The 13,096-nt window shown below is 37.8% G+C and overlaps 1 protein-coding gene across 1 annotated transcript in view; it reads left to right on the forward strand.

Moving 5' to 3' along the window:
• The window catches only part of AKNAD1 (AKNA domain containing 1), a 106,108-nt gene that overhangs the window by 7,761 nt on the left and 85,251 nt on the right, over positions 1-13,096 (forward strand). Inside the window, exons 5-6 of the mRNA XM_075184173.1 lie at positions 8,258-8,391; positions 9,840-9,978. Coding sequence (XP_075040274.1) covers positions 8,258-8,391; positions 9,840-9,978 — 273 coding nt within the window. The remainder of the gene's footprint in view (positions 1-8,257; positions 8,392-9,839; positions 9,979-13,096) is intronic.

A 13,096-nucleotide genomic window follows, 5' to 3' on the forward strand; every position in this document is an offset into this window, starting at 1 on the left:
AATATACTCATGCTGGCACTTTTCCCAGGCCAATGAGTGGGCTGGGAAAGGTGCCAGCATGAGTGAATCAGGATCAAGGATATCTATATAATATATGTATTGAGAAGGGGCAGCCACTTAAATAGCATGTAGCTAGTAGTGAGTCCTGTGGTTGGAAACAGACTATTCAAGAAAGGGGATGACATGACTACTTCAGAGTAACAGATGGGATATATTTATACAGCTGAATTCTGCAGTGGTGCCGATATAGGCGTATTTGAATGCACAACTAGTCATACTTTGTCATAGTGGGTATATGAGGAACCCACCAAATTTCATTAACATTGACAAATAGGACTGTCTGGTTGAAATTGGCTAAGGAACATAAACACTAACGGTGTCAACAACACAAGCTGGTAGTGACAGTGTGGGGTGTGAATTATGGCAGACCATTGGGTCCCTTCATATAAGAGAAGCAACATTTAAATTCAACAGGACATCTGAATATTGATGCTAATCAGGTGCATTATTGGCATCACGGCAGCTGCCTACCCATGAGTGAAGTGGCTATTTAAGCAAAAGTATCCTACAAAGCTAAAATGACTCCTCCTCAAGGATGGCCATTAAAGTCACTGGTTCTTCCTCACCATTCATTAACTATTACATGCAGATACCAACTGTTCACTTACCCCTGCACAGTGTTCTACATAACGATGTCCATGCTATAAAGCTCCCCACCCTCCCAACTTTCTGAATTACGTAATGTGATCATCACTGAATCTATACATGAGAGAGATCCTGGGTTTACTTAAACATAGAGAATCTCCCCACTCAGATGACACTGACATCTAAGCTTATCTTATTGCATGCTTCCTTAGTTAAAATGTAACAAATGTTAAAAACTAAAAATAAATAAAGAATGTAATATGTAAAAAACACACAATATTTATATATAAACTTTATTATGGCCCTTATTAGTAGACCCAGGGGTATATTAACTAAACTGCAGGTTTGAAAAAGTGGAGATGTTGCCTATAGCAACCAATCAGATTCTAGCTGTCATTTATTTAGTACATTCTACAACATGACATCTAGAATCTGATTGGTTGCTATATGCAACATCTCCACTTTTTCAAGCCCACAGTTTAGTAAATATACCCCCAAGTCTCAAATGTATTGCAAATATTTGGTTTTAGAAGTTGTAAGATAATTTTACATATATTTTTGGGGAGGAAGATTTCCACTAATTGTGTCAATAATAACAGACTAAACCTTGGATAAGTGCCTATTTACTATTTTTGATAATTTATCCATATAATGTCCATTTGAAATAAAGTTTTTCATCCCATTATAATGCCATAGACTAAGGTAAAAAATAAAAGTGAGAAAACTTCTGGTAAGAAATAAAGTGGGATAAGAATTACTAAGTGCAGAAATATCAACATGCCCCAGGCCAGAGGGAAGATAATGATATAGCTCTGCTTTTCCCCTAATGCATCTTAACAGGTTTAATAGGTGTAATCTTGTTCTTTTGGAAACTTGTTAATTTGCCTTTTAGTTGAAACCTCACTGAGAATGTGAATAAAATTAGGAGGACTTGTAATGCACTTCAATGGCAATATGTAAAAAGCCTTGTGAGAATGTTTGCGCAAATGTCTTGCTCTTTCCTCAGATGACCACATAGGACACACAGGTAGTTAGGCCTTTTGGGTTCACTTCTGACATGATAGGGGCCTGTTAGTGCTTTTGAAAGAAGACTGAACACAGAGCGATAACAGTGTCCTGCAGTCCTCTTCAGTCATGCCTGATCTTATCCATTTTTGTGGATTTACTTTGGATTTTTATTGGGCATCACGATTACAGATGTGATATTGCAATATCTGTGGCCAGTTATTTTGTGAGAGGGTAGAGGCCCTAATTGTTTAGCTATTGTGCCCCTGCTGCCATGTTTTTCCCTTTATTTAACTGAAAAATGTATGTTACTGGAAAAAAACATAGCATTAATTATTAATGTAATACAATAATTGCAATAACTAATTGTAATTATTGTTTTGTCATTACATGGATCCTCCTTTTGTACTGTCTCATCAGCCCTTAAAACACTGGCTGTTAAGGTTGGCATTCAGAATAGAGTCTAGGGACGCTTGGCATTTAGAATAGAGTCTAGGGACTACCGATTGTAGTATAAATGTATATATAAATGTTCAAGTCTATATTCATTACTATGTATCACGTTTCAGCAATTAAGCATCATGCTTAAAGGCAGGAGTTTTAATTGGCTTGCAACACTACCCTATCTCAGTCTACTTTTTATAAGCTGCAGCTGTCAAGTTATATCAGTGTACTGTGGAATTTGTTGTCGCTATATGAATAAAGGATAGTTCAGTCATAAAATGCATGCTCTCTAAAGACAGCAAAAAAAGCAGCAGACCAAAATAAAACAATTATATTATGAAATCAACATTGCATTGGTCAGGTATATTAAATTATAAACATCATTAAAATATAATTGTGATTTAGTTTTCTTTAACTACTAATTAAATGTAGTGTTTCATCATTTCTCATCCTTTATTATTACAAACACAAAATCATTATATTTCCACAGGTTGAAAGCTTTTCAGGTTGTCTTTTTAAGAAGTCAGTGTCTAGAAAAGAAGAGCTCCTGGTAACATAGTTTTATTTTCTCCTTTGGTTTGCCGTGGTTTACTTTCTGTTGTAGTCATAAATAATCTTTTTTGTGTAGTGTGCTATTCGTAATGACATGATAATGAACACAGCTTATTTCAGGTTTAACTTTAGCCCTTTGGCAGTTTCTCTATAGTTTCTTTTATAACTAGAAACTGCACAAGATATGGTTGCCAAGCTTTAAGAATACTTTATTACTAATAATTTTAAAAAAAATACTTTATAACATTTTTTATCAATGCATTATCATGCCATATCCAAATATGCCAAAAACTCAAACTGAAGCACTGTCTGCAAAAAAGTGGTTTTGGTTATAGTAAATGACAACCATAACTAGTATCATAATGATTGGTGTAACACTTCTATGTGTATTATTGTTTTGTCAGGAAAGGGAGAATATTTATTGACATTTACCTATTTCTTATTGAGGGTTGAAAATGTACTTACTGTTAGCAATCCTGGTGTATGATCTCACACCCACTAGCCCTTTTGTATTTTTCCAAGCTGTCTTGTAATGTGCAGTCTTAACTACATAATGAATGGAGCTTTAACCATGCCTGAAATAAACATAGTTAATCCCATATTGTACTTCAGGGTCATAACTAGGGCAGTAAGAGAGAGAGCAAAGCTGAAGGGGGGGCGCAGGGTACTATCACTATTATTGAGAGCAGGGTAAGTCAGGGACTGAACACGCACTTGACCTGACAATAAAACTGTGCTTAGGAGGACAGCTTGTCCTATTTCTAAGGAGGAAGCTATTGGAACATAGATGCTCAGCATCATTGTATAGTCCTCCCAAATCCTTTATAGAATAGTGAATTACTTGATCAGATAGTGAAGTAATAATCAATACCTGTGATAAATAACAAAAAGTAAGTAGTTTGATGTACTTTTTTTTTTTTTGCAAGAAACAATTTTTTTTACAAGATACAAATTTTTGTATAGAGCAAGTGCTCCAAAATGCCAGGTGCACTGGGTGCTCCTGTTTTTCTATTATATGGAGGGGATCCTATATGCAGCATAAGCCCCTTTAAGTCCTGAGTTAGTAAGGAGCATAGGAGGCAGTTAGCAATACACCGTCCATAGCCTGTCATTATGGATCACGAACTTTGAATACAGCAGCACTGAGACCTAATAGCCATTGCAGATAAGATTATCTCCATGTTTACTAGCTCCATTATACTTCAGTTAGCTAGGAGCATTTAGAAGGTAGATAGAATCTTACCTCTCCCGATTTGACATCTTCTATAGACCTTAGGCATTTGGATATACTATTAGAAAATAGCTATACTAATACATTCATACCTCCTCCCTACCATTCTCAGCTGGAGACTTATTAAGGGATACCCAAGTGGCAGACAATTGAACATTGATTCAGTACATCAATTTGCATACTGTCCACTTTTTAAAGCCTATTAGCTGCATATCCCCCACTTCGTTTATACAAGAGCAAATATCTAGTGCACCCAGTCATTTTACTTATATAATTTGTTTTTATTAGTCTGATATTATTTTATATTTCGCTGTTTTTTTAGACTTATTATATTTTAAGTGGATGACTCATGTGATTATCACAACAATTTAGGGACACTTAGTGCACCTTGCTAAACGCACCTTTGTTCTCTTTTTTGTCTCAAGCCTGCAGATCTCAGTCTGCAATTTAGTCAAAATATATGTTATATAAACCTCACAGCAATGTAATCTTGCTGGTAATTAATAGGAAACACAAAATACAGCATAAAAAGTAAAAACAACAAGGGTAAATATTCCTCAGATATATAATAAGATTATGATTCATGTATTAAACATGGGTAATATGGGGTCAGTTAGATCAAATAGAGGTGACCTCAAAGGATCAACACGTTAAGTTTCAGAAAGGCTAATAAGTGGGTATTTTAAATATAGCAGGTGCGATAAAGTCAGTGGATTGCCACGATTGGGCATGTATAAAAATAGAAGAGCTTGGTAGTAAAACATAGATGCAGAAATTAGATGCCTTGTGTGGTATAAATTATGATGAACATTAAAACTGAGGTAAAAATCCATTATAATAATAATTCCCACATGCGCAACAATAAATAAAACTATCACACCACATCCCATAATATTTGGGGGCTAGTGAGAATATTATAAGCAAAACACCACTTTTATTGTTAATATGAATTTATAATACAAAAGTCCCATGAATACTGAGGGCTGTATAATGTTTTTTAGGAAGGGTTCTACATTATACAGCCAGCGGGTCCTCGCATTGCCCCCTTGATAGCATCAGTTCTTTCAAGTAACGTCAATCTCACTGTCGGGATGTCTATTTATCTGAATTCAGGGTTCTCACTATTTAAAAAGTCTACATTTACATATGCTGGAATTTACATCTGTCACTTTTAAAATATTTTTGAAACTGTTGCGGGCATTTAGGTCTTCATTATCGCATACCCAACCCCTGTGCTTAGACATTCAAAAAAAAAAAAAGTTCTGTCCATATGTACTTAATATACAAGCCCCACCAACTTCTCTTACATGTATCTATGTCTCATTTTTAAAACATTCTCTGGTGAAATGCCAAGGAAACCAAAATGACAATAGCTTCATATAAGCAACCATTATTTTTTCTTCCCAGATTGTAACTGGGTCTCCTTCCCCCTCCTCATATATTATACTTTGCAGTATTGAACACCTGTGTATCTATAGGCATAAACTGTACATATACAAAATATCCGGAGTCCAGGTACCAGACACAACAGTCCTGTAAACCCTCTCCCTGGTGACCCGAAGGAGGGCATGCCAGAAGCTTTTCAGTAGTGCTGGATGGATTTTGCTGAATGGGAGTCCAAGGAGGGAAAGTGTTGCAATTCAGCTAAGAGAGCTCCGTCTACTGATACTGCCGAGGGTGTGTCCCCGGGATGTGGCCAAGCCTATTGGAGTCGAATTTGGCTTGGAGGTGGTGCTAAACCCAAGTGACAAAGTCCTAGAAGTCAATCTGGGTGAGAGATCTAAAGATAAGATCCCCTAGCCCAGAACCAGTGGCCCCCTGGCTCTGGCTATAGTGAATGGAAAGTTAAATGGCCAAACTGATCCGCATGCACTGATAAGAAAAACAATCTAAATATTTTAAAGGGTTGGGGTAGTAATTTTCCCCCCACTATGTATAAAAAATATTTTAAAGAACGGCTAGTAGCCTATGTAAAATTTGCAACATCACTATTCTTCAAGTGGTGTGTTTAATGAAATCGCTCTGATAAGAGCTACATAAGTAATTATCTTCCTCTGTATGAAGATCCTGCTTTGTTTCTGGGTTTACCCCTCTTTTGTTCCTGTTACCAACAGATTAAAGCACATACTTTATTCCATTTCCCGCTTGTCCTGTGCAGAGCCCAGCATCCTACGCCAGTGCTTTGCCTGCTATCCTGAGCCAAAAGACGCAGTCAGTAGGCTTTAGCCAAAAAGCGGTGCTGCAGCAGCTACATACTTCCCAGAAGCATGTGGTTCCAGTGAAGGAGCCTGGTGGTGGTAGCAATTACCTTCCTATAAATGTGGGTACACATTTGACCAAGTCGATAAGTGGCTGGTTTGGCCAAGGTGCATTAGTAAAGGACTAGTCAGTGTCAATCCAGTGAAACCCCATAAACCATGGTGGATCAGGATGGCAGAATTAGCCCATCCCGTCACACAATCTAATGACTTTTTATATGCTGAGGTAGTCATATTAGCTATTAAATTTAATTGACATTACAATATATGTATGATGAGAACATAAGTAAAGTGGCAGTTCTCCTTAAACAACTATGGGAAAATAAAGGTTGCAAAGTAAATACCTTTTTAAAGCATACCAAGTATATTGTAAAGAAAAGGGAATTTAATAGTACATTTAACCTATACTTTATGTTTGCTTTACCTTGTAATTTACATGGTTCAGTTTTCATTTCCTTAGTGATAGATGCAATGTCTTCTCCCAGAACACTGTGTTATGTATCGTTTTTGCCCACTATGTTGTGTTTACACTGTAATTAGTGGCCGGAATAACCTAGAATGTGTTCTTGTGCTTTTCCAAGACGTTCTCTGTGGAAAAAGTTAAACTTATTTTTCCAAAATGTTTTCCTGTTGGCATCTATGTGTAGTCATTTGTTTGCTTTTTACATGTTGAATATAGTTGTTTTTGATGTGTATAAATAGATGAAAGGCACATGTTTACTCTTCATTATCAGACACCTTACTTTTTAATTTTGCTTTAATGTAAACCATGTGTTGGTTCCCAATCAACCCTTCTATCTAAGTTGCTGCTTCAAATGCTTCAAGATGGGGAAAAACTAAATTACATGACTGTTAAAATCAGGGGCTAGATTTACTAAACTGCGGGATTGAAAAAGTGGAGATGTTGCCTATAGCAACCAATCAGATTCTAGCTTTCATTTATTTAGTGCATTCTACAAAATGACAGCTAGAATCTGATTGGTTGCTATAGACAACATCTCCACTTTTTCAAACCCGCAGTTTAGTAAATATACCCCCAGGTGTCCAATACATGTCCTTAAAACCTGTTAAACATGCTTTCACAGATAGAACCAAAACTAGTGAAAGCATATAAACCTGTACATATGTACATTCTGACAAGTGTTTGCTTTGCGGCAATTGTAATATTGGTTCACTAGCATTAATGCTTGGTATTTAGTACACTATGCTGCAGGTAGTCTTTAATAGCATGCTCTGTAAAAAATGAGGGCAAAGTATAAGATTTTGATATTGCTTTTAACAGACATTGTTCTTCAATGCCCATGTGTACAGAGGTTAATATTCTAAATTAATTGTGACATGGACACTTGATCCTTTCTCTTTAATTAGCATAAAATACAAGTTTTCATTTAATCTAACCCTTGTGTACATTTATATTTGAGAAAATAAAAATATGTACAGCGGTTACTCAAGTTCTTTTAAACTCCCTTGTAACAGAAGGACATGTTTAAAGTAATTTTAAGTAAATTCAGTAAATTTAAAGCAATATTCTGCGGCATGGAGGGATCTCTGGGCCTGATTCATTAAGGATCTTAACTTGAGAAACTTCTTATTTCAGTCTCCTGGACAAAACCATGTTACAATGCAAGGGGTGTAAATTAGCATTCTGTTTTGCATATAAATTAAATACTGACTGTTTTTTCATGTAGCACACAAATATCAACTTTAAATTTCAGTGTACAGATAAGCTATCAAGTATTTGTGTGCTACATGAAAAAAACATTGTAACATGGTTTTGACTGAAATACAAAGTTTCTCAAGTTAAGATCCTTAATGAATCAGGCCCTCTGTTATTAAGGGGACCACTGCCACTTCAATAGAGATATATTTTATTATATGCAGTCAACAGGGGTCTGAGACCAGGAATACCGGACATCTCATTGACAGGACCTCACCATCCATTTTAGGTACACTACAGTTTAGACAATGTATTTTGATGTTTGCTTGTCTAATTAAAGCTGTGCTGTGCATTTGGTAAAACATACAGAGGCATCACAAAAAGGAAAGAGCAGACAACAAACTTACCCATAAAATATATTCCAAGCTCTCATTAGAATGTTATGTCATTTCATTTTTTTAATAGACTTTCCAACACTTGAAATCATGCTTGGAGAGCCTGGAACTGAATTACTTGTCTGCCAAAGATACGCATCGTGAATTGCAGCTGCAGATATACAGGACAGGATCCCAAACTGTGGGAGAATTTGATTTAGAGAGGTATGGTCAAAGTTTACACAATCAATCAGTCATATACAGTGCAGTGTTAGTCTTTGAGAAAACTAAATAGAATGTATTGTAAAGTAGAAACCCTGGTTATGGTCCCATTCTAAACTTATACAGATTTGTGAATGGGATCTTTAGAAAACTGCTTGAAGAAGCAAGAACCACATGTAGGTGAAAAAGATGGGCTTTAATAGGAGGGTTTAAGCATCCTTAATGCCACTGACGCTTTGACCTGACATCAAGGATAGCAGCTCAAAATAAGGAGCATGATAATTGTATAACTTTTTAAAGGCATAGCATGTAGGGTTAGAGTACAAACTGAGGTTCAGTCATGCACAAACCACTGTGGTACTAGTGCCACCACTTTCCCACTGATCTGCATCAGCAATCTCTCACCCAGTATAAAACCATAAAAAATGTATTATAATGTGGAGTGAAGTGATGAACATATATCGCAGGCTTTGATAACATTTGCCATGCTAGGCTAGCATATACGAATAGCTGACAAAGAAGTGTGTCAGTATTTGGCAGCAGCTAGTTCTTTTATTTCATAGATATTTTTCTGGTCGGCTATTTCATGAATGGTCATAGAATGCAGTCATTAATCCATTTTACACTTGTTAATCCTCTAAAAAATGTCTCTATTCTACAACACATTGTTAACTAGATGATTTATATTAAAGAATAACTACACTCAAATAATTTTGTCTTATTAAAATAGTTATGGTTTGTGCTACAATACTTGTATGACCACTGTTACTTGAAATATCACTTCTGCCTGAAATTGTCTAAAACTCAGAAACATTCTGTTGATGCCATCTGGCAGATAGGTTGTGAATAACTGACCTAGCTTACATATGTAAAATAGAAACAAGCTATGGATTGCTCTGATTATTTCCCTGGTTATAGATATTGTTAAGCAAGTCAATGTTTTCTATCAAATGGTAGCAAAAGTTTGTTTTTAAATTGTCAACAGGTAATTTCAGGCAGAGGTGCTATTTCAGGTAACAGGAGTAATTCCAGTAAGGTATAGAACCCAGCATAATTACTGTAATTAGGCAACATGCAATGTAGTTAATCTTTATTCTAGGTCTTCTGTTTGGCCACTTGTTCCTGGATAGACAGAAATGTATTTGCCATGCAATTTCTAATAACGGATTTTCTGTCACAGTTACTGACAATAGATAACCTTCAACATTTTAACAATTGCAAAATTGCCAATCCTATGGCTGGCTGAGCATGTTATTGTAGTTTATCAACAACTAGAGGGATCATGTTGCCCAACTATGGACTAAGTACATATTTCAGGGGTACTATACCAGTTCTTAGTGAAATTAGGCATAACATCTCAACTGATGAAGAACCAGTATTCAGTCAATGTAGTACTGGTAAAACTGCACTGGTTTATCTTGGACACATGTAATCTGCTCAATCTGTTCCAGAGCGGTAGAAGGACAGATCTTTAGACTTGGCATGCTACTAGAAGATGTGCAAGAACAAATAAATCAAAATGAGGAGAGCCTAACTGAATCTGCATCTCCCACCACTCCACAGGAAGCTCATTTATTGCCTTACCCTGAGGTAATTAAAGTTCTATCTACGATTTAAATAATACACTATACCACAATTTGCATGGGAAATTTTGGTTTATGAAGATTTGTTAATTGATGTTAATACCGAACAAGGGTCTGATTTAGAGTGCCGGCGTAAAGCCACAGCTGCAAAATTGCTTCTGCTTCTACAGCCATTTGGGGGACACTGCTAACTATGGGGCACTAAATTCTAGCAACCTGACTGGCTTGTTCCCTCCCAGGGGAGGTCTGGCAAAGTTTATCCCAAGAGGCGATACTCGCCTCTGCAGCCTATTAGCAACATTTAAAAAAAAATGCTGGTGGCCCAATGACCCAGTCAAAGGTAGCCCACTATGGGACCAGCCCGGGGAGCAGATGCCCCCCCAGCCCTGCCTCCCCCTGTTAACTCCCCTCTATGACCCCTGGACAATGGACAGTCAGTTTCTTAACAATGCTTACGGAGTAGGGCATTTTTTAAATTTTATTCTAATCATTTTTATTTTATTTTCATTTCATTTCTGTTGTTACAACTAGCAGCGTTCACGGAACTGAGCAATGTGAACGAGAGAGGGGAGGAAGACCGCATTTTGTTCCTCTATGGCAGAACACATGCCGCAGAATGAAATATCAACAGACACGAGGTTCATTTATACAGTAGGGGGTTTCCCATGACAGTGTGGGAAAACCCGCTGCTGTATACATAGACCTCGCGGTTGTTGATATTTCATTCTGCGGCAGGTGATCTTCTATGGAAGATCATAGTGCAATCGCTCTTAATAGTTTTTTAAGTTGCCAAGCTGGATCCTTTGGATTATTTTGGGTCTTTTAGACTGAAGTGAAGAAGATTATTTTCAACACCATTTGGAATATTTTTTGGGGATTTTCTTTTATGGTCTACTCCAGGACCTGTGGAATATTATGTTTTTTTATAGTTGGTTTCAAGCATTATTAGAGTAAAAGCTTACAAGATTGAATCATCTACAGATAAAGACATCAGATGGTAAATATATGGGGATTTATTATTTTTAATAAATATGTGGTTTTAAAGAGGTGTGTGGTTTATTTTAGGGGTTTAATTATTTTTATTAAAATGGTTTAAAACAAGGGTTGTGTGTTTTATTTAAATTTTACTTTGTGGAACTACATGGCTCAGTGACCCTGGGTGTCAGGGCATGCTGGCACTTATGGTTCTCCAAGTGCCAGCATGCCCTAGCTGCCATGGGTATGCTGGTGCTTGTAGTTCTACAAGCACCAACATGCCCAGACTGTTAATGGCAGTCCTGGCTGACCGGGACTTATAGTTCCACAAAGTTAAATGGTGTTTTATACTGTTGCTTTCTTTACTTTATTACCCTATTTCCACCGCCCCAGGGGTGTAGAAAGAGGCCTAGGGCTAGATTTACTAAGCTGTGGGTTTGAAAAAGTGGGGATGTTGCCTATAGCAACCAATCAGATTCTAGCTTTCATTTATTTAGTACATTATACAAAATGACAGCTAGAATCTGATTGGTTGCTATAGGCAACATACCCACTTTTTCAAACCCGCAGCTTAGTAAATCTAGCCCCTAGTGTTTTCAGCACAGGCCTGGGTCTCCCTAGATGGTGGCCCCCCCACATGCACATTTTTTTGCAGACCCCACTCACTATGGAGTCCAGTCCCGTGCTAAACAGCCTGGAGTTGTTTTGTCATTATGGAAGGGGGACCCCCTGCTCCGTGTCCGCCTGCTATAGTGCCACCAACCCCAATTCATGAGGGCACCAATCAGCAGATACGTGCCCTCATGAATCAGGCACTTTATCTTTATATCTGAGTATCTTTATCCTTGGACGGTAGGTGACAATGCTTTTATTACTACTTCTCTAGGGAATCCGTCTCAGCGAGTCCCTAACGCCTTGGCGGCATCACAAGAATTCCCCTGAATGCAAAACCTAGAAAGGTCGCTTCAGGAGCTGGTTAGGGTGTATTCCTCCCTAGAGAAGATGTTAGAGGCATAAGCATCTGGCTCATTCCTGAGTCCAGGGATTAGAGTCGGGACCAGTGGATACATTCTTCGCAAGATGCCTGGATAAGGGGCATCGTAACAAGAGGTTATGTTCTGGATCTCCTGCAGATGCCTTAGAAGCATTTTCTTTCCACTTCCCTTCCACGAGACGGTATTAAGCTAATGGCCCTTCAGGGGGAAATTCAGTCCTTGTTATCATCAGGTGTGAGTGTCAAAGTCCTGAGAGAGCAAAGAAGTTTGGGTTATTACTCAAACCATTTTCTTGCACAAAAGCCAGACATGTCCTTTCGCCCTATCCTGAACCTCAAGTATCTTGACTTACGCTTGAGGGAAGCCTGCTTCCAGATGGTGTCATTTTCCTCCGTGATCAACTCCATGGAGCGGAACGAGTTTCTTGAATCCTTGGATATCAAGTATGCATACCTTCACATCCCAATATGGCAAGACCAGCACAATCTTCTCCTGTTTGTAGTGGACATGTCCTTTACCAGTTTTGAGCCCTATACTTTGGTCTGGCAACAGCACTGCAGGTATTTACAAAGGTGAATGCAGTTATGGCAGAAATGGGTGATGATTCTGCCAGACCTCGACAATCTCCTGATCAAAGTTATTTCTGCTTCTCATCTTCTGTCCCACTTCCTCTTGACAGGAGAAATGCTGCTAGTGCAAGGATGGGTCATAAATTTCTAAAACTCCAGCCTGGTCCCTACTCAGCGCATGGTTTTCCTGGGTCTCCTGTTTGACACTAGAGGGTAAATGTATCAAACTGAGAGTTTTCCGGCAGGTTTGAAAAGTGGAGATGTTGCCTATAGCAACCATTCAGATTTTAGTTATCATTTTGCAGAATGTACTAAATAAATTATAGCTAGAATCTGATTGGTTTTTCAAACCCGCCGGAAAACTCTCAGCTTGATACATTTACCCCTAGGTGTCAGAAGGTGTTTTTGCCCCAGGAAAAAATTTTGGCTGTTCAAAAACAGGTGAAAAACTTGTTATTCCTTGAGCATGTTTCAATTCTTCATTGCATGAAACTTATGGGGTGACCAGTGTCTTATTTTGAAGCGGTACAGTTAGCTCACCTCAACTCATGACCCTTTCAAAACGAGATACTAGCAAAGTGGTCGA

The sequence above is a fragment of the Mixophyes fleayi genome, chromosome 8 (assembly GCF_038048845.1).
Source record: "Mixophyes fleayi isolate aMixFle1 chromosome 8, aMixFle1.hap1, whole genome shotgun sequence".
Lineage (NCBI taxonomy): Eukaryota > Metazoa > Chordata > Amphibia > Anura > Limnodynastidae > Mixophyes > Mixophyes fleayi.